The sequence below is a fragment of the Sycon ciliatum genome, chromosome 13, assembly GCF_964019385.1.
Source record: "Sycon ciliatum chromosome 13, ocSycCili1.1, whole genome shotgun sequence".
Classification (NCBI taxonomy): Eukaryota; Metazoa; Porifera; class Calcarea; order Leucosolenida; family Sycettidae; genus Sycon; species Sycon ciliatum.
This window is the reverse complement of record NC_088655.1, coordinates 26,391,864-26,419,083: the sequence shown is the minus strand read 5'-3', so window position 1 is coordinate 26,419,083 and position 27,220 is coordinate 26,391,864. Positions and strand designations below refer to the sequence as shown.

Sequence of the window (27,220 nt, the reverse complement as noted above, 5' to 3'; positions counted from 1 at the left end):
TTGGTCTTAGGGTGGGATGTATGGGTCGTAGGCTGTGAGTCATGGACCTTAGGTTGGGAGTCATGGGTCTTACTTAGTGAGGGAGTCATGAGTCTCAGGGTATGAGTCTTCGGTCTCAGGGTGTGAGTCATGAGTCTTAGGCTGAACACCCAGATCAAGCGGACGTGCCCAGAAAACACCGGGAACATCTAAAAGTACACGTGTGGGAACATGTAAGCGTTACGGTAGGAGGGTTGAACAGGGTCCAGATTGACTTCTGAGCCTAGACTGGACGCATCACTTCGTCAGAGCACAATTCCGTCCAAAGCCATCAAAATTATTTTATAATAAACGCTAATTGTCTATTCATGGCTTTGGCTCAATGTGATACTTACCATTCCAAACTCATACTGCTGTCATCAGCGGCAGGACAAAGTGCGTTATCTATAGGGGGGTCGTCATCTGTGCATACCGCTTGTCAACCAGGAAATAACCGTGTGGCAGCTTGGGGTGTTCAGCGGACGACGTGTCAGATGTCGCCGCATTGGCGTCCGGTGCATTGTCCTCGGCGTCACAGTGCGATATACCGAGTTCGAACAGGCTGTCGACGCTGCCGCATCTCTGGCACTGGCAGAAGTGGCGCGCAACCTTGGGCAGCGTTTTCTTGTCACTGCCACTGGGCAGACCTTGAAGTGGCGATGTTCTAGAGAGTGATACGTGTGTTCGGTTTTGGGATGGACCTTCATCCATGGTGGACTGTAATTGGGCAGAGTGCTTCTCAAGGCTGCGGAGTGCTGCTTGGACTGTGGGTACGGGACTCTGAAAAGACTGTGGATGGCGCAGCGGACTCTCCTCTACGCCACTTGCCTCGCAATCACTCCCCGTCTTGGATAGGAATGTGGTCACTGTTGCAGTTTTACGCGGCGATGCCCGGGAATCATCCTCTTCAGCCAACATATCTTGGTTACTGTCCTTGACCGGCGCTAATCTACGTGTACATAAACATAAAAGAAGATAAGAAGATTTCACTGTCAAGTGTCAGTATGACTTGTTACACATCGTCATGAAGATTCTCCAGAAACGTCATAAAAATGATGTCAAAACAATGAGGTTTCCACGTTGCAGTCTTATAGGTTACAACCGGTTAACCGACCGTTATGCTAACAGCTAACCGTTAAAAGCACAAAATTTAATGTGTAACCGTTTCAGCCCTAATTGTCAGTAAATGAGATGGGGTGAGAGCTTGTCCGCGTTTCCTGTACCACCATAATCCTCTCGTCCACAATCTATTCCCCTAACAATGGAGGATGTGAAAAGAAAAGAAGGAAGAGACAGATCAAAATGGTGGCGAGGAGACGAAAATTCAAGTGACGCTATGAAAAATATTCACATGTACTTGTGCCCTCATCATATCCACACACGCAAGCCAACGTGATTAGCTGCGTACCCAGATCGTTTTCTTGTGATGGTATTCAGTGGGAAATCGTCACTGGTCGGTAACATCTACTGAAAAAGGGTTGCTCAATCTCAGGGATGTTAAGCTCTTAGTCTCTACCACATCTTGTATACGCAAACCAACTTCCCCTTTTTCATGTTATTTCATAAGTTACAACCTTCGAAGTTGGAAGCCGGCTGTTGGTTTGCGTATGCAAGATGTGATAGAGCTTAACATTAGGTCGTTGAATGCCAGATTGCCAGTCCTATAATCAGTCAGTCTCTTACTGGCTGTTGCACCTTCTGACTACACAACATCTTGTATATACAATCATGTAACTGTTAGTGTTGGACACAAACTATGGATAACAAGTAACATGTTGGTATTTTCTTTTAATTATTGTTCCTGCTTTCTCGTGTGTTTCCTGTATATTTGATACATCTATTTGAAGAAGGAAGAGAAACAGGATCGAATGGATTGCCCGCCATCAGGTTTTTATGGGTCTGCCAATTCGCTTTTGAGCTTAATCTGCCTATAATTATTGGGCGCATCATCCACCACAGGCTGAGTGTGGTAGATACGTACCTACCGACATGATCAAAACAGAATATAATGGCATCCGGCACGTGACCATACAGCAGGGCAGCAATGTTGGATCCAACACCAGTCAGCCCCTGCATCTATGGGTCACGTGGGTTCCATCTCGGGTCAATTTCTGAATCTACATGTATGGGTCAATGTAGGCATGTGCATGATTGTGCACTTTGAGAATAATTATAGTAAAAGTTTTTTTTAATGTCAGATCTCAGACAGTGTTGGTTCCCCTGTCCAAATGCATGTACACTTTCTACACAGATGCAGTCACGTGACAAAAATATCAACACCACTCTATACAGTAATATGCAGTTTTAACCCTTTGAGAGCCGCCCCATACTTGAATGCGTCGTAAACGACGCATTCAAATGCAAAACTTCAAAAGATCGTAACTCAGTCCAATCTCGCTCAAATCCAGTGATCGAAATATCCAGGGCGAAGAGAAAACTCTCACCTGTCGGGAGAAACAATCCGTGAAACGCTGCGAGCAACGGTTCCTGAGATAAATCACTCGTAAGTTGAGCCGCGATCGCGGCAATTTCAAAAGCGCGCAGTACGACATTAGTGTTGAGAATTTTGAGACTTTTCGTCACGCTGGTTTACTCGAATTTGCACGGGTTTCTCTGTTGATATTGTCAAGAGTACACAGCGAAAAATTTGGAACTCCACGATCGAGTAAAATGAAATATCTGGAGCGGGACGCAATTGGACGCATTTGGGGCATTTTTCGTACTGTCGCTGCGATCTAGCGCTGGATAGACGGTGTACTGGCTATCATGATCGACCTCATTCTCTTCCTCTCGTGGAGACCTTTCCAGGAAGCCCTAGATTGTGAGGATTGAGTGAGTAGAACTGAAGCTATGATCCAAGGAACACGAAAAAATGCAGAATTTTGAAATTTTCCTGTGGCTCTTAAAGGGTTAACATGATGGACTCGGGTGGAGAGCCAAGAGTTAGTTTATAACAAAGAAAAAGACCAAGGAACTACAAGACGTGCTAGAGCTGGTCAGTTGTAGAACGTTAGTACCGTCGGCCAGTGTCATGCAATGTTGTTGTTGTTGTTGTTGTTGTTGTTGTTGTTGTTGTTGTTGTTGTTGTTGTTGTTGTTGTTGTTGTTGTTGTTGTTGTTGTTGTTGTTGTTGTTGTTGTTGTTGTTGTTGTTGTTGTTGTTGTTGTTGTTGTTGTTGTTGTTGTTGTTGTTGTTGTTGTTGTTGTTGTTGTTGTTGTTGTTGTTGTTGTTGTTGTTGTTGTTGTTGTTGTTGTTGTTGTTGTTGTTGTTGTTGTTGTTGTTGTTGTTGTTGTTGTTGTTGTTGTTGTTGTTGTTGTTGTTGTTGTTGTTGTTGTTGTTGTTGTTGTTGTTGTTGTTGTTGTTGTTGTTGTTGTTGTTGTTGTTGTTGTTGTTGTTGTTGTTGTTGTTGTTGTTGTTGTTGTTGTTGTTGTTGTTGTTGTTGTTGTTGTTGTTGTTGTTGTTGTTGTTGTTGTTGTTGTTGTTGTTGTTGTTGTTGTTGTTGTTGTTGTTGTTGTTGTTGTTGTTGTTGTTGTTGTTGTTGTTGTTGTTGTTGTTGTTGTTGTTGTTGTTGTTGTTGTTGTTGTTGTTGTTGTTGTTGTTGTTGTTGTTGTTGTTGTTGTTGTTGTTGTTGTTGTTGTTGTTGTTGTTGTTGTTGTTGTTGTTGTTGTTGTTGTTGTTGTTGTTGTTGTTGTTGTTGTTGTTGTTGTTGTTGTTGTTGTTGTTGTTGTTGTTGTTGTTGTTGTTGTTGTTGTTGTTGTTGTTGTTGTTGTTGTTGTTGTTGTTGTTGTTGTTGTTGTTGTTGTTGTTGTTGTTGTTGTTGTTGTTGTTGTTGTTGTTGTTGTTGTTGTTGTTGTTGTTGTTGTTGTTGTTGTTGTTGTTGTTGTTGTTGTTGTTGTTGTTGTTGTTGTTGTTGTTGTTGTTGTTGTTGTTGTTGTTGTTGTTGTTGTTGTTGTTGTTGTTGTTGTTGTTGTTGTTGTTGTTGTTGTTGTTGTTGTTGTTGTTGTTGTTGTTGTTGTTGTTGTTGTTGTTGTTGTTGTTGTTGTTGTTGTTGTTGTTGTTGTTGTTGTTGTTGTAGAAAGTCTATTTAACATCGCGCCACAAACAGGCGGTTTCGCCTCCTTTGATACATGTGGACGACAGAGAGAACACGAGAGAGAGAGGGGGGACAGAAATTCGGAGAGAGGAAGGATAGAAAATAATGTTTTAATGCGGTACGATTACACTAGCAATCGCAACAACGGTGGACATACCTGCTTGTTTTGGTTTGGGTTTGAAAATCTGTATTTTATACGTGCATTGTCCTGATTTCTTCTCCAGTGTATGTTGTATTGCATGTTAATCCATTGTCTTAATTTTTGCCCGTAAAATAGGCTTGGCATAATTATGTGTTTCGATGATCATACCTGCTTTCCGGACGCGAGTAATCATAGTAATCAGTTACTATGGTTTCGTCAGATGACAGGCAAGATGGCGGTGCCTTGATCCATGATGGGCCGCGGCCGCAGGACTGTGACGTCGACGTGGCGTGTGCTGCTTGGCTCGACAGGCGAGTGACGCGGGCAGCCTGCCGCTGCTGACTGGCAGGGACGCGAGCTGCCTGCTTGGCGGCGCCTAAACAGGATGGCTTCTTACTCTTAGACTTAGAGCGACCAGGCCACGCGCGAGCCAGCGCCCTGGATCCTTCTCTGCGTGGGTTTGGGCGGTGAACCTCGCCGCGGCCAATACTCGAGCGCGACGTTGCTGCCGAGTTTTCTTCCTCGAACGCTGAGTCTTCAGTGTCGTCAAGCTGACACATCTCGTCAGTCGTGCTTCCGTCGACGAACACGGAGCCTGTGTAGGACGTTTCAGACACACGTGGACACGTGCCCGGCTGTCGTAGTGCTACAGAAAATGGTCTGGTGCGTGTCGGCCGATGTTGGGCCTCGCTTATCCGCCTTACTTCGGCCGACACGACGCTCTGCAGTCGATGGATCTTCGTCAAGCTGTCCTCCTTCGGCTCTTCCAGTATCGCGCCCATGGTCCTCTCCCTGAACTTCGAAATGGGCGACGCCATTTCTTCACCTGTGTGGATCGACCGTGGAACTGGCGGCCCGATCTTCTTCGGTTCCTGCTCTAAATATGGCACATCCACGGAACTTGATCGTCGGAGCACGTGACGTAACAATGACATCGGTCGGCGATCTTTCTTCGCCAGTTCACCAGTTGAGCCGCTCCGCTTGAAGGACTGACTCACTCCGGCTGGTTCAGCAACACCGACAGTGGCAAGATTGACACGTGACCCGGGCTCGCTGCTAGCGTACTGTGGCGAGTCGTCCCGCAATGATGCCGGAAGACTAGCATACTCTGCAGACCTGCCTTGCAAAGTGGACCAGCGGTCATAAGGGCCGGTTGCAGATGTTCGGATTTGCGGCGCTTGCCCTTGTTGATTATCAGAGACATGTACATATGGATCGTCTCGCACACTGCACATACTCAGGGATGGAGTTTTGCTTTCAGTTACATGTATATCATCAGAGGCATGATGAATTGCGGACATGCTTTTGGCAGACGATAGGCTATTCCTGCTAGCTGCATCACAGGAGGAGTGCAGCGAACGACCGTCAGCCGATGCAGCCACGGAGCGCATATCGGTGACGCTAGATGCTCGTGTGTTCTGCAGGCGCTTTGCAGCGTACGCAGCCTCCTGTTCGGCGGACACGTCCGGATCGTTCCACGTGGCCGCTTGCAGACTCTGCGAGGAGACGGCCTTGCGAATGGCCGATCCGGCTCGCGGGAGCGTGTGCACCACGTTGTGCACCGCCTTGCGCCACCGACTGCGGCCGCCGCTTTTCTTATTCTCCTGCTCTTGTATGTAGTCCCATGGCAGGCTTGTGGAGTGGCTTAGGGTACTGTGTGCAGCCGCTGTGGACGCTACATTGTCATCATTGATGTTCACAGTAGTGGAGTCAACACTCGTTGGGTGAGAATACGCCCGTTGTCGACATTTGTTGCCGGTTCGGGAGATCTCATCGGGATAGTCCAGGATCACCAGATTGGACTGTAGTGGTCCGTCGTTCCTGGCAAGGGTGTTCGACTTGGGACTGTCCCTCATGAAGTCTGGCAGGTTGCAGCTGCCCACTGGCGTGGGTAGGAGGCTGCAGGGCCCATCCTGCTCCGTCAGTGAGAAGGCCGATGCCACTGTGATGGGCTGGGCATCAACACCAGACGCCGTGGATGGGTACATGCACTGGAATTCAAGTATTTCCTCTTCGATTTCAAGCTCCTCGTCCTGGTACATCCGCCCAGCCTTTGGCAAACTGTCTAGTTGGCGAGGCTTCGGGGAGGAACATGGCGATATCGAGGCGTCGTGTGGCTTCTGTATCCTTCCGGCTTCCATTGGATTTTCACCATGGGCCACGTTCGAGTAATCCTGACGAACGACGCTCCGCAGTGACACCCAGTTGCCTTCTGCGCTCGTGGATACTGCCTTTGCTGCCTTATCCTGGGCTACTGAAGCTGCCGCCCATCTGTCAGCGGAACTCACGGATCGAACGATGCCCTTGCCTCCTTCCGTTGCTATTGGCGGCGTTAGGCCGGGAGATTTCTCCGTATCCGTCATCTCATCATCTGCATCGGAGCCAACGGATGGCATGAAGAAGTTGTCCCCAAAGCTTTGGTGTTTCGAGGGCTCTGCAGCGGTCTCCAATGCGGCCAAGTGAATCGTTGCCTGGTCGAGGGAGCTGCGATTGCTTCTCTCGGACCCGGTCAGAGACGGCTTTCTTCTGCAATTTTGCGTCGCTACCGATACAGGTAGCAGACCGGGCTTGCCACTCTGGTCTTGATGCGCTGGTGTCAGCGATGCTGAGATTGGTACATGGTCCGGCGATTGTGCTGGGGCTGGAACATTCCTCCTACTGCTAGGAAACTTGGGACCTTTTCCCGAACCGGACTCCATTGTTTGTTCTGGTTGATCCTGGAAAGGTTTGTAGAGGTCTGGTAGAGAGAGGCACTTAGTAGTCGCCTCTCGTGATTGAACCACCGGGCGAACGCGCGGCACATCCAGTACATTGCCAGCGCTGCCGATGCCGTCAAGCATCATGAGGTCATCTGCCGACATGGTGGTCTTGCCGACCAGCCAGCTGCGACGGCCTTGCTGGGTCAGGCTCCGGTTGAAGGATGCTGAGTGAAGGGTAGCAGAGTTTTCAGGAAAGAACGGCATTGTGCTGTGCCCTTGATTGCCAACTGAAGCCAAAGGTGGCTGCTGCATGAAAAGCACAAGAAATATGCTATGAACTATTGCATGGAAATGCACTGCTGTCATTCGCACTTTTCGATTTGCCCCATGATGCAGTCATTTACGCTTTGCACTGCCGCCATTCACAACTTTTAGATTTGCGCCATGATGCAGTCATTTACACTTTGTTTTGTGGGTATATAAACCAGGACTGATCCAGATGTACTCATCACTGTTGTCTGATGATCGCTTAGTGCGTGAAACTCAGAGTTAAAACACTTTCTCTGTCCTCTTATTGTTTATTGTGGGATGTAGATGATGATGAGTCCACAAAGGACGAAACAGTTCTGTCCGCAGACTGAGTATTGTGGGATACAGATATTGTACTGAGAAAGTAGCTTTGGAAGTATGCAGAACTATTTTAATAAGGCGTCGCAAACAATGCGTACCTTGACTACACATCCTTAAGTGTTTGCATCTGGTTATGTGCTTGAGCTGCTGAAAGACTGGTCCCCCGATTTGTAAGTCAGTATTAAGTGTTTGCATCTGGTTATGTGCTTGAGCTGCTGAAAGACTGGTCCCCCGATTTGTAAGTCAGTAGTGCGTCTGGATGAACACTCCCGGCACATGTACACGTATCAGCGATTTTTGAGATTCCTCGTGTTGCATGTATCAATGTAAAGGGCGCAGTTTAGGCCAAGGAACATTGAGAACACCCTTTCCTCGCGTCAGAGAACTGCAAAGGTTCAACGAATCGACCATCTACTTCGTACCCATTAATCACCCAGGGTACGGTTGTTTGAAAGAGTGGCGGATGTGGAAAGTTTGCTTGCCCCGACGTGCCATGCAACAAAAAGCGAAACGGAAAGCGGTAGGCCATCAAGTGGAAACTAACTTCTTACCGGTGCGTTTTGGAAGGGCGGAGGCAGGCTTGCGGGCAGGCCAGAGCGAACGTTGCCACTAGGCGTTTGGAGGGCACCTAGCAGTTCGTCTCCCGGCGTCCGCTTCGCATAGCACTCCGCTCCGCGCAGTAGGAGTCGAGAAGACGCGCCTGGATCTGCTGCTGGACACCGGGAAAGTGATTATGTTCTCGTACACTGCCACTGCACTGGTCCAACAGCAACTAAAACCATGCAGCAAGCCAGTGTACATGCATGTCTCTCGTCTAACAGACGAGTGGCGTGCAGTTCCAAGGCAGCAGCATCGAAGCGTGATGGTATACAGGCGGAAAAGTACAGTACGTGAGAGCGAGACAGGCACTTCGAAGAAGTAACAGTTCGATTACAGCCAGGCGCCAGGCAGGCGGCGAGCAGTGTACCGGTACCGGTGCGCACTGCACTGTCTTTCCGCAATGACTGCGCCAGTGTGTACGTGGTCATGTACATGACATCGTTTTCATATTTTGCACTAGCCCACACTACTAGTACACTCACTGTTACTACACTGACCAGCGTCCCGCGTAATCTGTCACTATACCAAAATGTGTTGGCTGCCCATATCATACCGTCTGCGTGGAAACTGCCAATACCTGAAACCATGCAGTAGTTCGCAGTGCGGCAGTTGTTCCTAAAGCAAAGGACAATGACATGTAGCTGTCTTTCCACATGTGACCGCCTGGTTAGCATTGCATGTTAGCGAAAATATCAGCCTATGCTATAGTCTATAGTGACGAATACACAGTGCAGTGTCATCTACACCGTGGAGTCATCGTGTTCCCCAAAGTAAGTTAGTGGGCAGTCGAGATGGTGTGATGATAATTGTCGATGATCAACATGTTACATGCACCATGGACCAGCCAGTGCACTGCAGGACCCAGGGTAGTACAGGAGTAGCCTACATGTATGTGAATGTACTAGTAGTAGTGATGCAGCAAGAAGAGAAGGGAGGAAGTGTGAGTTCCACGCACAACAAGTAGACCATCATCAGACGACAGAATATGCATGCTGCCGGTGGCGTCATGTTTCCCAAACGTTAGTGGGCAGTCGAGATGAGTGTGATGATATTGTCGATATGTTACCAGCCAGTGCAGGGTCATACAGGAGTAGCCTACACGTGAACGTGATGCAGCAAGAACGAAGAAGAGAAGGGAGAAAGTGTGAGTTTCACGCACAAGTAGACCATCATCATGCATCAGACGACAGAATATGCATGTGTTGTTGACGGTGGCATCATGTTCCTGAAAAGTTAGTGGGCGGTAGAGATGGGTGTGATGATTGATATTGTCGATGATCGCCAGCCATGCCAGTGCAAGGCCTAGGCTAGGGTCGTACAGGAGATGTCAGGAGTAGCCTACATGTATAATGAATGCAGTAGTGATGCAGCGAGAAGAGAAGGGAGAAAGTCACACAGCTCAGGGGTGTGAGTTTCACGCACAAGACTTAGTAGACCATCATCAGACGATAAAATAATGTATGTAATAATTGTTGCATTATCTACCGGTAGAAGGGCCCGCAGCGTGCGTGATTGTTGCAGTGCAGATTGCGGTGGTTTGTGGTGATGCATCTGTTTGAATCAAAATCAAACCGCAATGCCATGTGTACTGAGTGCATGTGACTTTCCTGCTCTGAGGTTCGGCCTCATTTCCTCTGTGCTGCGCTGATGAGTTCACAAAGAACGAAACAGCATGTTGTCCGCAGATTGAGTAATATACTGTACAATCCTGTAGTGGTACATACTGTTGTGAATTCCAGCAGAAATCCAAGAGAGCTCGATAACGGGAAGGCATGAAACTTTTAAAAGTTGTGACTGATCAGGCCATCTGTTGTTCTGACTAGTGCGTAGTGGTACATATATTTATGGTGGACAGGTATTCGTATTACTTGAATTACTATTAGCAAGAGAAGATAAACTTCGTCTACTCTTGGTATTAGTACTATCCTATCAGGCTTGTGTTGACGTTAGGTGACTGAAGAAAGTGGCTACTCCAACTGAACAGTAAACTGACTAACACTAATACAGTACAGTACATGTACTTGGACGGCACATGAAGATGTACAATGTCTATGGTCATGTACATGTAGGTCTTTCAGGGGTGGCACTTAGGATGCTGATGAGCCCTAGCCTGAACATCGCTGCCATCTTGTTCTTGACAACTTGAGTACGTGCGTAACACGTGTACATGTACATGACTGTATACGTTCTGTGACACGTACTCTTTTGGATCGACTTTTCAGTGCTTACTTCAAATGGTGAACGGTACTATTCGGCCAATAAAATGTAAAGAACTCTTCCTCTCCTCTCCTCCATGCGCTCTCACAGCCGACTCACTGCTACCCTCAGTAGCCATTACACACACCAACCAAGTGCTGTAGCAAGTAATAGATTAGTTAGTTTCAGTTGGGTCTTGCTGCGCCACGATCTGGTTTGGATGGTTTATCTATTATACCACATGATTTAATTGAAGCTGTCAGTGACCAAGTCAGTGATTGAGTTACCTACCGTACTGTCGGGCGCCGAAGAACGGCCAGGCCAGACTGATTTCACCAATTTTTAAGAACGGTCTACAGTGCATTTCAAAACTATAGACGCGTAGGGTTTTTGAAATATTTCAAATTTGGCTGGAACTTTTTGAGAATAGTTTTCGGAATATTGCTCAGGATCGCTCCACAATTACTCTCATATAGTTTCTAAAGGATTGGATAACCGACGCCCAATTTGGAAAAAATTATGCACAAAGTGATCACAGATTTTATGTGGTATAGATGCTGGCATAACGGTTTTTGCCTAGGTACGCGTCTATAGTTTTGAAATGGACTGTAGGCTGGAATTTTTTGCAGATCAGAACGGAAACCGTATTGTACACTATAATGTACACTCAGACGTACATGTGTAACTCTGCATAAATGTACAATACATGTAAGACTGTACCATCGAATAAGAACGTAGCTGCTGTGTTCGCTAAAAATAAGAACGGTTTAGCGCTGCAGTGGCATGTTTACGAGGTGTGTATCGCTCTGGAAACGGAGCATGGCTGTAAAGTGCGTGTCTCTGGTGATGCTGGGCGTGGAGAACTAGCAGCAACTGATTGCGCGGTTCTCCACTGGCATAACTAACCTTCCCGGCCTTCTCTGGGCTAAGCTGGTGAATTAGAAGGGGTGAATCTCCCGTCATACCCACAGCACGCATACACACACACACACACACACACACACACACACGCGCGCGCGCGCGCACACACACACACACACGCTCACACATACATGCACACAGGTGAATTAGAAGGGGTGAATCTCCCGTCATACCCACAGCACGCATACACACACACACACACACACACACACGCGCGCGCGCGCGCACACACACACACACGCTCACACATACATGCACACGCGTGCACAAACACACAAACGCACACACTAACTGCGTGAAAGCGTCAAGTCTGATCACACACATCGCTCTGGAAACGGAGCATGGCTGTAAAGTGCGTGTCTCTGGTGATGCTGGGCGTGGAGAACTAGCAGCAACTGATTGCGCGGTTCTCCACTGGCATAACTAACCTTCCCGGCCTTCTCTGGGCTAAGCTGGTGAATTAGAAGGGGTGAATCTCCCGTCATACCCACAGCACGCATACACACACACACACACACACACACACGCGCGCGCGCGCGCACACACACACACACACGCTCACACATACATGCACACGCGTGCACAAACACACAAACGCACACACTAACTGCGTGAAAGCGTCAAGTCTGATCACACACATGTTTTGTTAGTCACACTTATAGATATGATTGTAGTAGTACATGCTACATGATTTTTTATTTTTTATTAGAGCCACGTAAACCCGTCATGTGTGAGCCATGAATAAGGGGAGTGGTGGCGTGGTCTGGGATGCTCTGCCGACCTTGGGTCTCGGCTTCAGCACAACCAGGCGCGCCAATAGCAGAGAGAGAAAGAGAAAGAGACATAGACAGAGAGATAGAGAGAGATGATGCAGTGCAAGCAAAGGGAGGAGAGACGAGTGATGAGAGCAGGAGAAGCAAGGCCAGAGAAGCGCACCGAAAACCAAACGAACAGACCAAGGCTAACACAGGGGAGTTGGTGCAGTTCTCCTTCTCGTAGTTCTGGTCTATCTTAGGCACGGCCACCGGCGAATTATGCTGGAAAAGGTGGCAGATTCTGCTCGAAAAGCAGTGAAATTGGCAGAACCATACAAACCTTATGGCGGGCAATTCCTCAATTCCTTCTGCTCCATTTCTTTATCCACATACCAAACATGCATAAAACGTACAAGAAAAAGTACCGAATTCTGCCAATTTTTCTGCCGGCATAATCCGCCGGTGCCTAGACTCTATCTTCCCCTGTTCTGGTTAGTGGTACAGCTTAGCTCTGCTATTATCCACATTGCAATGTTGCATGCACCATTTCCATCGCCATCATTATTGGGCAAGCCTGATCGTTTGGTTTGCGATATGTTAAACTGTAAATGAAACAAACAATAGCGAGTTGTTTCGGTGCTTATCATCAGGGTTGCCTGGGGCCAGGCTCGCCAGACTTAGGGGAGGGGGGGGGGGACTGCAAAATCCCCGCGACGCAGCTCACCCGATGATCAAGGTGTGGGTTCTCTTCACTCAGTAGAGTAGAGTCGAGCGAGCTGCAACTCCCGGCGCCGAAAGGCGGGCTCACGCCCCTACATGGCTCCTTCCCCTTATCTAACCCCCAAGACGAAAACTAATGATAGTAGCCGACTGGCCGAAATAAAAGAAAAAAAGTAAGTGTTTCGGTAGCACTGGTGCCCGCAGCCAGGCACAGTTCAGAATAGTCACAGGAGGACATACAATACACGTACATTGTAGACGGTTTGAACCCCCAAACCGTGATTATCATGCTTCGAAAGCTCTCAACAGCAGTGAGGACATACATAATAATTATTATGTACATGTACATGATTGTACCTGTCGCGCCAACCAGCGAAGTATGCACCCCTAGCGCGCCTGTCCGGGGTCTAGACCGGCCATGCATGGGGAAAGGCTACCAGTACAGCCCTGCATAGCCCTCTCGCCTTGTCGACAGTGCCGTTGTCGACAGTGCCTGACAGTTGACACTACATTGTATTGTCGACATTTGTCACGGGCGAGGCTAAAAAATATGATAGGACTACATACTTGTGTGATCAGTCTGTCTTTCCAATACCAAATTACCAATAAAGAAGAATAATTACATGTATAAAAAAAATGATCGTGTCCGTCCCCAAAGGGAACTCACGACGGCCTCTAACACTTTTAAAACCCTAGGGGCAGATGCAGCGCCTAACGGTGGGGGTGAGTGGATAAGTCACACAACCACTGGCACAAGTGCCGAGAAACCCCATTAGCCGCATCCATGGGCAATACAGTACAATGAAAACAGAGGAGAACTTCCCGGGGTTGAAAAACTCAGAAAGGGAAGAAAGAGGGGAGCGCGGCCCAGCGCTTTGCCGCAACCAGGGCCCCGGCAAAAGGTCCCCATTGTTTGGTCACGTGGCCGTGGGCCCTGGCGCGCTAGCGCTAGCGGAAGGAAATACCGTAATAATTATTTCCGCCTTTTTCCCAATTTTTTGCACCTGCAGCGCTGCTGAAACATTTGAATGAATAATGTCTAAAGTCACGGCCAAAGATCACAGACAGAAGACTCATCAGTCACGGTTTGGGTGTTAGCTCTAGCCGCTCTTGAAAGGTGGTGTTGTTTGCAGTGAACCTACGCTCACGTTGGAATTCACTTTTCCAGTGCGCCCGCTGAGCTTGCTGTGTGGGACCATTCATCAGCGCAGTGACAGTCAGGACTCACGAGAGCTGCTCTATTGGCTCGCGCCAACTCCAGAAATCAATTCGGTGTCAGCGCCAGTGTACTGCTGACAGTGAAGCCGGACCAAATCCGAGCCTAGCCGTCCATTACGCTGTGAGTGCAGACGGGACTCGCCTCGTTGTCCACACCGGCGGTATCGTTGAGCCGGGAACATTCTCATTGAAGCGTGAACAACTACTTACTGTCTGAGTGAGTGCAAGGCTGAGCTGTGTAGTCATAATACTGTACACTGTGGCTGTACGTGTTGTGTATGTGCTTCGGGATATAAAAATATATTGTTTTATTACTATAGCAAATAAAGCCAAAAAAACAAAAACAAAACAAAAGCGATGAATAAAAATGCGCACATAATCATCACAAACATTGTCATTGCGTGTGTGTGTGTGCGCGCGCGCGCGCGTGTGTGTGTGTGTGTGCGTGTGCGCCTACCGCTCTGCAGGTACAGTGTCACCACATCAGCAGCCTGCCGAGAATGGATTCGGATTCCCGCCACTCGTATTACAAGCAACCGCACCCACACGACAGCGGTATGCTACAGGTAAGATGCGGTCAGTGCACGGAGAGTCAGTGCACGGAGAGTGTTCCAAAAGACCATTGCAAACCCACACCTCAGAATTTACTCAACCTGGAGGGAGGGGGGGGGGGGCAGCATGCTGTTTAGTCCTTTGTGGACTCGTCAGCGCAGCAAAGAGAGGATGAGTAGCAACGAAAACATTTAACAGAAATCCAAAAGCCAGATTTAAACCAGACCCGAACGTACCTTGCCAGAGTGCTCAAACTGACAAGTCAGTGAGCTCTGCGTAATGCAAACAGCAAAGGCACTGGCCCACATGAGAGTGCAGAATGTATGCACGTTTTTTTATTTTTTTTATTTTCTTATTGTAAAACCGGAAACCTTCAGACATGTGAATGTGCACATGATATACAGTGTACATACGTTTGCAGTGTCTAGTAACGTTACACTCCCCTATATACTCCTAGTGATCCCAAGCATCCTCTATTGAGTTACAACACAACAAAGTCTCCCTCCACTGTAAACTTCTGTCAGAATGCTTGCACACTGTAAACTACGTTATTTTCGGTGTAGCTTTAATTTCGGTAATGTCGGTAGAGAAGCCAGGCGCCTAAATTTACAGTCCATTCATAAAAAGATGGGTCCTGGCTCTGGTGAGCTCCCGTATTTGGCGATTTTTCGTGATTTCATCGTACACAGTGCAGTGCTGCGAACTTTGAAATTTGAAAAAGGGTCCAAAAAGGGTGCCTGAACTGGGGTTCGAACCGCAGAATGCACTGTTGCAGGCGGGGTCAAAAGGCCTGGATTTTGATGGTTTTTCCCAATTCAGTGCTTTTGGGGCAAAACCTGGCCGAAATCCTATTCTTGCTATGGCTTGCTTTTTGGACAAAAAAACTTCAGAAACATAATTGGAAGAGGATTCCATATGGGATTGCAGAAAAATTCTAAAAAAACTCAACGTTTGACCCATTTATGGCCAAAAGCTAGAAGTTCATTTTTTTCTGAATGGACTGTAGATTACACCTAAACGACACTGGAGTACGTATTGACTATCGTTCGGGCCTGATTTAAATCTGGCTTTGGAAATTTGATTTTCATTGCTATCAGGTTCGGCCTCATTTTCTCTGTGCTGCGCTGAGGAGTTCACAAAGAACGAAACAGCATGCTGTCCGCAGATTGACTATTGTATGTGAATATGTTTGATATGTTTAAAAGGCGATCAGTATAGTGAGTATACAGTCAGGCCTTGTTTATCCGGTCCTCTTTTATCCGCATCCCTCGCCATCCGGAAGAAAATCGTTGATTACCGATTTACAGCATTTGTCATGCATGCATACAGATTTGTGTTCGATTATCCGGTTCGCTCGCCTATCCGGATATTTTGTGGAAAAAACGGACGTGTGCGGTTAAGCGAGGTCTGACTGTACAATTCTCCCACAGCAATGAAGCAACCAAGTCCTTTTCTGCCGTTACTCAGAGTTTCTCGTGTTAAAAGAAAACTCATCAACCAGCATGATACTAAAGGACTTGGTTGAGACATTGCTGTGTGATCATGGTATTACTGGCTCTGTCCACTGGACATAGAGCACTATACGCAACCTGAGGACCTTAGACAAATATCTAGTGAGTACTTCCGCTCGTCATTAAAATTGTCGCTTCCCAGAGCGATTTTTCAAATTGATTTCGTCCCCTCGAAGGGCAAAGAAATCAGCTAGAAATTGAAGCAGAGCATTGTCGACAGACCAAGCTTAGTTTGTGGCCTCCCGCTTCGCTTCACTTGCAGCTAAGGTTGACGTCTTCATCAGAGTTTGTGGCAGACCCTTCAACACTCAACAAGACGCGCGTTCGAATTCAGGTAATGAAAGTTTGTTTTCAAGCAATTCATGCCTCCAAGTGGCAGGCGATGACGGCAAACTAGCATTTTTCAAGTACACCGTAACGACTTTCCAGCAGGATAGGGCAAGCAGTTCCGCGCCTTCTTTCCTTGGCAAGCGCTTCGCTGATTTTTTGGTGTTTTCAGACCTGCTACCTTCGCAGCAACATGCGCCATACGTAGCGCATTTTAGGAATATGAGAACACTTTGTTCTTGGCATCGTCAAATTCAGCATTTCGAATTCAGGTGAGATGCCAGGATTCTTATACCCGAGGTTGTAGTCTTGATAAATGCCCACGCGAACGATGTGGGACGGCACGAAGTCCAGAAAAACGATACGCGCTTTATGGCGGAATAGTGCGGAGCGCGATGAATTTGTTTATTGCGGAAGAGAGCTCCGACAATGTCCGAGACCACCACGACTTCAGTAACAAGTAGACATTGCGCAGGAAGGGTCGCACCAATGTTCGAACACAGAAAACAGCAATTCCGACAGTCTGAATAAAACGAGCAAGTCACAAACAGTGCGTTGTGCGAAGCGACAATTTTAATGACGCAGAGGAAGTATACATGTACAGTGATACCTGTCTAAGACGACGACCGCTCAAGGGACCTTCAAAACGTGGTCTCTGATACCAGGTGGTCTCCTTATCCAGGGTCATTTGACTGGAAATAGCATCCCTTGGTCCTGGTTTCAGTGGTCTTCTAGGACAGGTGGTCGCCTTATCCGAGTGGTCGCCTTGACAAGTTTTACTGTTACATGTACTATGTTGTGTACCGTTCTACCTCTGCTAGGTGTCTGATCTTCACTCTGTCTACTATGACGTAGGGGGCAACCCGAATGGAAAGCCTGTCTTGATTATGTAAGTGTGTGTGTGTGCGTGTGTGTGTGTGTGTGTGTGTGTGCACGTGTGTGTGTGTGCACGTGTGTGTGTGTGTGTGTGTGTGTGTGCACGTGTGTGTACGTGTGTGTGTGTGTGCGTGCGTGTGTGTATGCGTGTGTGTGTGTGTGCGTGCATGTGAGTGCATGTGTGTGTGTTATTGCACTTTTTCCACAACAACAATGCTAGAATAGATTTGTCATGGCGTGGCGGTTGATAAAAAATCGATTACAGGGTCGAATGTTGCTGCTTACTTGTTGTTTTTGAACCCTAGAATACCTCATTCTAACTTTGTTCCCGTGTTGAGCTTGCTCTCTCGTGTACCCTAATCAGGGGCATCGGAAGATATTTTACGTTGGTACGGTCGGCCAATTTTTATCGTACAATTCATTCGTTTGGATTGGGGTGGCTCCTGTGAAAATTTTCCCAAATTTAGACCCCAGATCAGTGCTTTTGATTGATTCACGAGGTACCCCTCCCCCCCCCCCCCCCGGACACAGAGTGGTACGGTCAATACCGTAGTGACCGTAGCGTGTCCGACGCCGTTGCGGGCAACGTTTCCTGTTTGTTTCGCGTGCGTGTGTGCGTACGTGCAGACACGGAGGTCCTGGGTCCGGGTCGCACGTGGAGAACCGAGCCCACTTTGATCCCGCCGTGTTCCGCATCGTCATGACCGATCAGCGTGGCGCCGGCAAGTCCACACCCTGGGCTGAGTTGAGGGTAAGCGTGGTGGTGGACACTCACTCTTCTAAGCTACAGTAAAACCTGTGACTAAAGACCACCGTGACTAGCGACCAGCCTGGCACTACAGGCCACTTCGCCGAGCACGGACGGTCTCACATTCATATGTGGTTGTGCGGTTCGAATCTCTAACTAAGGACCACCTGCCACTAAAGGCCGCTTTCTCTGGCCCCAAGGGGTGGTCCTTAGTCACAGGTTTTACTGTACTTTTTTATCACTTGTTTTATTTATTGTTTTACTATTGATACAGCCCTACTGGAAAACAGGTGGAGAACAAAAAGAAACCTGTGATTAGTTTTACTCGGCATCAAGAGTACATGCCAGTAACCAAGAGTGTGCAACTCGAGGAACCCCCAGTCCATGGCGGGATTTTTTTATGACGTCAGTCGTTGGCGGCTGTTTGGCTCACTGATGCCATCATGCGTAGCCAGAGATCATAGTTATGAGAATCAAAGCAGAACAACGGACGATAGATCGACGTGTCCTGAACCTGATGAACTCTCACCGTACCTACAAAACAAGCGCAGGAAAGCATATGCACTTGATCATACTTCTTCCAAAGAATGACGCAATGAAAAGATTCCGCCGTGGGTGAACCCATCACAGCTCGAGATAGTAGTTGCAGACTCTTGGTGATCTACACTTGACAGCATGCATCTCATCTGAACAGTATGCATGTACAGTAAATAAGAATGGGGCCCAATTTTCCAGTTTGGCAAGTCGTGGAATGGTGCAACCCCGAGGGAGAGAGAGAGAGGGAGAGAGAGAGAGAGAGAGAGAGAGAGAGAGAGAGAGAGAGAGAGAGAGAGAGAGAGAGAGAGAGAGAGAGTTGCTTTGGCTCCCGCCGTAGCATGGGGGCATCAGGGTGTGTTCATCTCTTTCGACGGATGTACATGTATACATGGTACAAGGTGTGTGTGTGTGGGTGTTTGCGCGCGCTTGTGTGTGTGTGTCTGTCTGACCGTGCATGTGTGTGCTTGTGTGTATGTGTGTGTGCACATTTTTGTGCTTCTCTTTCGACGGATGTGTACATGGTACTTTGTGTGGGGGTGGGGGTGTATATTTGTGTGTACGTGTGTGTGTGTGTGTGTGTGTGTGTGTGTGTGTGTGGATGTGTGTGTGTGTGTGTGTGCATGTGTGTGTGTGTGTGTGTGTGTGTGTGTGTGTTTGCATGTGTGTGCATGTGCGTGTGTGCATGTGTGTGTGTGTGTGCTAACAGGAGAATGACACATGGTCTTTGGTCAAGGACATGGAAACACTTCGGGAACACCTCAGTAAGTACAGCCAGACCTCGCTTATCCGATCCTCTTTTATCCGGATCCCTCGCCATCCGGAAGAGAATCATTGGTTACCGATTTCCAGCATATGCCATGCATGCATACAGTGTGTGTGTTCGATTATCTGGTCCCTCGCCTATCCGGATATTTTAGTGGGAAACGAATGTGTGCGGTTAAGCGAGGTCTGACTGTACCAAATTTAAGAGTGGTAGCCCTAAAAGATAGGTATTTTGTTGTTTTTAACGTGAGCTCTGGCTCAATTTCTGAGAACTTTGAAATGAAATAACCCGCTTGTGTTGTCGTGAAATGGGTACCCTTCATCGTTGCATGTATGTTTATGTGCTCTTGTGTAGACTCGTCTCTTGAGAGAGAGAGAGAGAGAGAGAGAGAGAGAGAGAGAGTAAACACAATCGTAACTCGTGAATTCCGTGTTGTTGACTCAAGGCAAGCAGCACCTCGTGTACACGTTGACAACAACGAACGAATTGATTATACTCTGATAATAAAATACTAATAATATGAAAGAACAAAACGTAAATGTCACCTACGATTACACAACAAGAGAGAGAGAGAGAGAGAGAGAGAGAGAGAGAGAGAGAGAGAGAGAGAGAGAGAGAGAGAGAGAGAGAGAGAGAGAGAGAGAGAGAGAGAGAGAGAGAAAGAGAGAGAGAGAGAGAGAGAGGGAGAGAGAAGGAGAGAGAAGGAGAGAGAGAGAGAGAGAGAGAGGGAGAGAGAAGGAGAGAGAGAGAGAGAGAGAGGGAGAGAGAGAGAGAGTGTGTGTGTGCGTGCGTGCGTGTGCACGTGTACACATGCGTGTGTGTATGTGGGCGTGCATCTGCCTACATTTGTCTGCATCTGTGTGAATGTGTCTTTTCTCGAATGTTTCCCTGCGTGTTTTGTTTTATCTTCGTTTTTGTCCGAATCTCTCTTTTTTTCTGCTCCGACTTTGCAGATATTGACAAGTGGATGTTGTTCGGAGGCAGCTGGGGTTCTACGTTAGCGTTAGCCTACGCAATCACGCATCCCGACAGAGTGACGTCAATGGTGCTGCGCGGTGTCTTCACATGCAGGCCGTACGTCTTGTCAAGTACTAAGTACTTCTGTGCAGCGGGAGGAGGGGGGGGGGGGGGGACTGCTCTTCTTCGTTTGGTATCATTTGAGCGCTGTGATTGCAGTAAAAGAACCGGTCGTCTGAGTACATATACATGTACCATGCATATACACATGGCGCCCTGCTTCGTGAGAGAGTCAGAAGAAAATCGTATGTGTGTGTGTTATACTTTCACGTACTCCTGTGTGCACATGCTCGGTGTGCTTGGAATGATGCGTGCACGTTCAACGGTCGTTGTTGTTGTTCTGTTCAGGAGTGAGATCCGATGGTTCTACCAGCACGGAGCCAGCGAGGTGTTCCCCGACTACTGGAAGACCTATGCTGACATGCTGCCGGAGGGCGAGCGTTCAGACGTGGTCAGCGCGTATCACCGCCGACTCTGTATGCCAATTCACTCAGTAAGGCCATAGCCCTACCGTAGTTCCGCGCATATAAGCCCATGGGCTCATATTGCCTCATAATTATATGAAAATAATGCAGTTTGGGGGTGAACTATCCAGTACAAATTGTAGTTCTGATCCAACACTCTTACATGTGTCTGGCCCATTGCCACCCATCCCAGTAAAGTTGCAGCCCTGAGTTTGTATTCTTCCTGCCATACATACGTATGCGAGCCTGCACGCACGCCTAACCGCCCCTGCGCCATTGAGGGTCTGCCCCTTATCATGTGGACTGGAAGGAAGCCGGGAACTGAATAAGAAATATCCGTGTAGCGAGTACCGCAGCTTTGCACTTTGTTGACTCAAGCGGGATTTGCAGAAGCTTTTTTTGCGATGCGATGGGCGATGCGACGTGATCTGCGATGGAGGCGTGCGATGCGAACTCGCGAAATACCATTCACAGAAGAAGTCAGCGTTGCGACGCCACCTTGCGGATTTGGCGCGAAGTTCAATGCAGGTGGGTATGTCACCATGGTATTCCGCGTGGCTTGGTACAACTTGTACAAGTACAAATTTACAGGCAACTCTTGGACCTTTGTACAACTTTGCTGTAGAAAAGGTCAAAATCGTACGCCAAATCGCGTGTCGCATCACGAAAGCTGAGCCAAGCTCAACTTCTGCGATGGCCCAGTTGTGGCGGTTGCGTGGGCTGCGAGGCGGCTACGATTTGGGGATTTCCCGGTTTCGCTGACGTCGCATCGCGTCGCAAAAATGCTGCTGTGAACCCCGCTTCAGACTGCAGTGTAAGTGGGCAAAGGCCAGGTCCGATCAAAACCATTTTACCTTGTCTACAAATTACTACAATATATAATGTAGGATGGTGCTGGCCTATCTGGCACACTGTCTTCCTCTAATCCCAACCCCCTTCCCTCTCCTCGCCCAATCTCTCTCTCTGTCTCTCTCTCTCTCTCTCTCTCTCTCTCTCTCTCTCTCATCTCTCCCTCTCTCTCTCTCTCTCTTTCTCTTTCTTTCTCTGTTGCTTTCTAGGAAGACGGCAAGACCAAAATCATCTCGGACGAGGACCTGCAGGAGATGGCTCGATACGCAAGAGCGTGGGCAGCCTGGGAGTGTGCAACATCGCGTCTGCATATCAGCGAGAAGGCCATCAGCAAAGCAGACAACTCTACCTTTTCTGTGGCGTTTGCTCGCATTGAGAGGTACGGCGCTGTACGTGTACTCCGTGTCGTTTTTTCAGCTCTTCACTTTCATTCTCAAATGAATTCAAATAAAACAAACAAACAAACAAAAGTGAGAATTCAAGTCGGCAGGAAACCTGCGAGCTCCCATGTAGGGAGCAACACACAATTCCCCAAGTATCGCCGAAGTCCCACCAACCTCTTCTAAACAAACAAAAGTGCGATGTACGTCATGAGGAAGTTGGTTGCTCTCCACACTGGAGCTCGCCCTATTCCGCCGACTTGACTTGTCACTTGACTGACTCACGACTGCCATCCAGAGCACACGAGAAGTCCATCGAACCTTGGACTTGGCAAACGTGCAAGAAAGCACCACTCCCTGCTCAATACACAGTGTTTCGGGGAATTCACCTCTCATCAGTTGAGCTTGAGTAGGCTGGGGAAGATTGCGCCTGAAGAGCACCACTTATATGCAGTTGTTGTAACTGCCTTTTCTCCACCTGCTCCCAGTCCCGTGCCACCTCCACACTTTTACAACGGGACGACGATAACTACAAGTTGAAAGACTGTTTATTGCAAGATGACTACTGAAACACAACTAGAAGACGAAGACTGCTTTTTCGCACCAGAGCAACACGCGCATGCACCAACACCACGTACACACAACGTACACAAAATAACGTACTACAACACAGCAGCACTGGAGTGCTCTGCAGGCCAAACCATCACTGGGGATACCAACTTACATCGATGTAGGTCATTTTGCTTTGAACTCTTTGAGCACTACCGGGGTTTGCCGCCCGTCCAATAGGCCATTTTCACGAAAAAAATGAAAAGTTCAAAATATATCCGAATTTCATCCGAACATGCTTTATCAGCCCAGTTATGACCTTAGAAGATCATTTTCAGAGGAATAGATGGAGTTGCAGCACCCAGGAGGGCTTTTAGAATATTCACCTTTGACGGTTTTTCACCACATTTTCACTATGTTCGTAGTCTTCTTCCGTCAAAAATACATAGCTGACCCGTGCATGGTAGTCAGGAAGTGCACTGACTTCGTATCCTCCAGCTTCACAAACATCATACCTGCATGGCTTCGATGGGCAAACCCTCCCTTAGGCCAGCTTCAGGCTCGCGACACACTTCGGCAGTCCCTGACGGTTCTTCCGAATCGTGACTTTCACGCCACAGCGTGCCCGCTCAGAAGGAGTATACTGGCGGCCTTGCAGCCTGCCGCGCCATGCTATCAGCTCCTCACCAATGGAGAGATTCTCCGCAAAGAAGTACACGGTTTTGGATAGCGTGCCCACGATGTCGAGCAGCGGACGGATCTTTGCCAGCTTGTCGTTACGATCGCTGGTCTCGTTGTCTGTGAAGTGCAGAACTTGCGACACTATTAGCCAGCGGTCACGAGGCATTGAGTCACTGTAGGCGGGTGTGTTCAGCATTGCGTCTTGCGTCCAGTAGAAATCAATCTTAGGTCTCGCAATCAGTCCCATATTCATTCTGTGTGTGTGTGTGTCCGTGTGTGTGTGTCCGTGTGTGTGTGTGTCTGTGTGTGTGTGTCCGTGTGTGTGTGTCCGTGTGTGTGTGTGTCCGTGTGTGTGTGTGTCCGTGTGTGTGTGTCCGTGTGTGTGTGTCCATGTGTGTGTGTGTCTGTGTGCGTGTCTGTGTGTGTGCATATGTGCGTGTGTGTCTGTGCATTTGTGCGTACATGGGTGCGATGTGTTTGTTGCTGCTGCTGCCGTCGCACTGTAGCCACTACTTTGTCAACAAGGGCTTCTTCAGCTCCGACAACTACATCATTGATAACGTTCATCGTATCGAGCACATCCCGTGCACAATAGTGCAGGGTCGATATGACATGGTGTGCCCTGTGCGTACAGCGTATGACTTACACAGAGTGAGTAGGGGTTGGATTCATGAAGCTGGTCGCAGTGATACTTGGTTTGTGTGTTGGGGGGGGGGGGGGGGGGGGGGCTGAGCACACGCTCATGCGTATGTGTTATGGTGGTGTACGCTCAAGCACTTGCACGCATGTACGTGTGCCTGCGTTCATTGACTAACGTATATTCCCCGTTGATGGTGTCCACTCTGCTGCTGTGTTTGCAGAACTGGCCTGGCTCCAAGCTGGTCATTGTACCCGACGGTGCACACTCCCGAAGCGAGCCTGGTATGAAGCAAGAATTGCTGGAGGCCGTAGCAGAGTTTAGCTGAGCCTGCCAGCAATGATGCGTGTGTACCTGAGCCTGCCAGGGATGTGTGTGTGTCGCTGAGCCTGGCATTGATCCGTGTGTCACTTGGTCAAGAACAGTGGCGCACTGGCCGTTCACCACTTTCTGCATACGTGTCCCGGGGAAGTGTCAACCTTCACGCGATTTCCGACTCTGCATAAACCTCTACGGCTGTCTCCCGTCTATTTATACTCAATTGCCACTGCACCTGGGTTTCTTTTGATCTGGAAGAGTCATCGTATACGTACGTGCACACCGGCGGGCTAGCGAAGGATTGTGAACTGGTTGGCTGGTCCAGGAGCTGATTTGAATCGGCTTGCACTCCAGGCAAAGCAGGGAGCATTGCCAAACCGGCCGAAAAGCCACACGCATCGGATAGTCCCAGCAGTGCTGCTATGGATGCGCGTGCGTCGGGGGCATTTGATCCGAATCTGAGCCGCTCAGTTTGTGCTCGATGCCGCATGTTTGCCTACCTGTGTATGATACTGCGCCAGCGCGGTGCAAGGTGTACACCACACCGTGGCAAGTCTCCTATGTCTTTTCCTATTCTGAACAACAACAAACCGACCGAGCATACATGTACATGTAAATTTTTTTCACGAAAGAACACGAACCAACTCGAGACGAAAAAGATCAGTATCTATGCTTTGTAAGACGTTCAGCGTGACTGGATTCTACGTGTAGTTGCCCTATAGTAATACCGTAGTCATCATAGCTAGTCATGTCACAGTTGGAGCATCCTGAATTTCGTACCGTGTGTCTGCGCTAGCCGTATTAACTGTCGTACCCGTATGCACACATTCCATCCCTGGCTACGCTTTGGAACTGTTTTCGTTGCCTGTGTCCTCATCTCTCTTCGTTTTGTTTTCGCTGCCTGGGCTCTCATTTATCTTTGCTTGCTTGCTTGCTTGTATTGCTGAGGGAACATATGCTGGTTTGTATTCGTGGGTCTCCATGGTGCATGGGCGACGCGTACTCATCCGGCGGATATGTGTGAATGAATGAATGTATTCACACTTCCTATTTTTCGATTCAGTCACGTCCCTTTCCTAGGTTTGATAGCATTTTCGTCTCCGAGGAAACTGAGTACAGTCGGCTCCTGTTCTAACGAACACCATTGTGCAGGATGATTAGTTCTTTATAGACGAAATTTCTTATTGGTATTGGTATTGATTTATTTGAATTCGGTATCTCAACAGTACATTGTACAACTTGGGAAGATCCGAATGACATAGATACATAAACACGAAAGTGGAGTAGGTGCTACAGCTGATCATTTTATCGCAGGTTGTGGGACTTAACTAATACCAGTATGCAAGTACACAAGAAATAAAAGCTGAATAAATACGACTGCATGACATTGGAGAAAAGCACCAATTAGAGCAACACAAAGCAACACATCACTCATTGAAAACATTTTCAAAAAGGAGCTGTTTTAACCGGGTACTTATGATACTTGATAGTAACCGAAATGCACTCGCACCGTTACCTTACCAACACGTTATGGCAAGTGGCCCATGACAGTATGATTCAAAATAATTTTTTTATTATTTATTATTATTATTTTTAATTTTATTATTTTCATTTATTATTTAATATATTATTTATTTAATTTGCATAGTTTACATGCGGCCGTTTGACCACCCCACGGTGCAAGCAAAAGCGGTCGTTAAAGCCAGGTGATCTTTAGAACCAGGTCCCACCGTGTCTGCGTAGAACTGTTGGTGCATGGAAAGACGGTCGTTAAGGGCAGGTGGTCGCTAAACCCAGAGGTCGCTTACACCAGGTTTTACTGTAGTTAGAAACGAAAACTGTTCGCAATAAAGGGTCAGTTTTGTACGGGTTCGAACAGGGACATGTACACTGGTTGGCTATATCACGAAATATGCTACATGTACATGTATAATGCGAATGTGTAAAGTGGTGGTTCACAGCAGGAAGGGGTGTACGAGTTTGCTGTCGCAGCATCACTGCATTTCTGCTCCCTGTTTTGTAGGTTTTGCACAAGAACTCTCCAATTTTGAGTTGCGATATTGGCAACTTTTGAGCTTTTTCTGAAAATATGGATGCGATTTCAGCAACTAGCACTTGTTTTGGCACGGTTGCGAAAAGCATAAGTTGCGAAAAACTATGGCATCTTTGGGAAAGGGCTACTCATAGCCTACCTCACGACCTTCTGCTTTCTTTCTTCATCACTTGTATCTTGCAGGTATATCATCCCGTGACGACCACATTGAAGTCTGAATTTGAAGTGTGAAGATGCTTCAGCAACCACATCGTACTTTTCCATTGCTTTCATTGTGCTTCTACTGTACATGTGTGTAACTTGTGGGGTAAACAGGTGATGACATTGTATGCTGGCGACACGGTCAGATGTTGTCCATGCGTCTAACGTAAACCTGCATGCTATGCATTGAAAAGGATTTGCCACTTGCGATCCTGGGACGAGTATCAGGTCAGCTTTGTCCTGTGTGGGCTGTATCAGATTGCTGTTCACTTCTCTATCTGTTGGATGTGTGACTTTCTGCAAGTTTCTGGTGTATGATGGCCACTTCCTTGCTTGTCACTTTGTATGGTATTACATTCTGTATTCGCTGCTTCCATGGCGTGGTCTGCAAACTGCAATCCTTGGGCAAATGTCATGTTTGCTATGTTGTGCTTTGGCCGTCAGCTTGCCTACACGCTGTAGTTGCATTATTTTTGTTTCACAACTGACTTCCTCAAGTACGGTGGCCACTGCTTTGCATGGCATTATATGAAGAACTTACGTTTCCTGTTTGTGTCGTGTGCATGTGCGTGGCCACGTGTGTATGCCGTGTGCATACGCATGTTTGTGTATCTGTGTGCGGGGTAGCGAGGCCGGGAGGGCTGGTATGTATCAGTGTGTTATTGCAATATCATGGCTACATACAGTACATCGCGCGCGTGGTCATCATGTTTACCTTCGGGGTTGGGGTGGGGAGGGAACGGAAAAAGAACTGAAATTATCCATA

At 47.9% G+C, this 27,220-nt stretch overlaps 2 protein-coding genes across 3 annotated transcripts; one reads left to right on the top strand and one right to left on the bottom strand.

Annotated features, from left to right (window-relative positions):
- Positions 1-136: 136 nt before the first annotated feature.
- LOC135829326 (uncharacterized) lies at positions 137-7,215 on the bottom strand. The gene is made up of 2 exons (XM_065341731.1): positions 4,421-7,215; positions 137-967 (listed from the first exon to the last, which is right to left on the bottom strand). The coding sequence occupies exons 1-2, from the start codon at positions 7,213-7,215 to the stop codon at positions 424-426; spliced, it is 3,339 nt and encodes a 1,112-aa protein (XP_065197803.1). The 3' UTR covers positions 137-423.
- A 6,586-nt stretch (positions 7,216-13,801) lies between these two features.
- On the top strand, positions 13,802-25,425 carry LOC135830126 (probable proline iminopeptidase). Of its 2 annotated transcripts, none has more exons than XM_065342518.1 (10): positions 13,802-14,112; positions 14,459-14,557; positions 17,203-17,270; positions 17,885-18,008; positions 19,249-19,303; positions 20,259-20,379; positions 20,671-20,815; positions 21,845-22,014; positions 23,752-23,896; positions 24,106-25,425. In XM_065342518.1, exons 2-10 carry the CDS (start codon positions 14,492-14,494, stop codon positions 24,208-24,210), a joined length of 999 nt encoding a protein of 332 aa, XP_065198590.1. In that variant the 5' UTR covers positions 13,802-14,112; positions 14,459-14,491; the 3' UTR covers positions 24,211-25,425. The 2 variants fall into 2 exon arrangements, with proteins under 2 accessions (XP_065198590.1, XP_065198589.1); XM_065342517.1 differs by having other exon boundaries at positions 13,803-14,208.
- Positions 25,426-27,220: the final 1,795 nt, after the last annotated feature.

Excerpts from the sequence above, each read along its gene's own strand:
- LOC135829326 (XM_065341731.1), bottom strand. The coding sequence starts at position 7,215 with ATGCCGTTCTTTCCTGAAAACTCTGCTACCCTTCACTCAGCATCCTTC. Across the intron at positions 968-4,420 it reads TACTCGCGTCCGGAAAGCAG|ATTAGCGCCGGTCAAGGACA; the intron begins GTATGATCATCG and ends ATGTACACGTAG.
- LOC135830126 (XM_065342518.1), top strand. The coding sequence starts at position 14,492 with ATGGATTCGGATTCCCGCCACTCGTATTACAAGCAACCGCACCCACAC. Across the intron at positions 17,271-17,884 it reads GGAAAGCCTGTCTTGATTAT|ACACGGAGGTCCTGGGTCCG; the intron begins GTAAGTGTGTGT and ends GCGTACGTGCAG. Across the intron at positions 20,380-20,670 it reads GGTGTCTTCACATGCAGGCC|GAGTGAGATCCGATGGTTCT; the intron begins GTACGTCTTGTC and ends TGTTCTGTTCAG.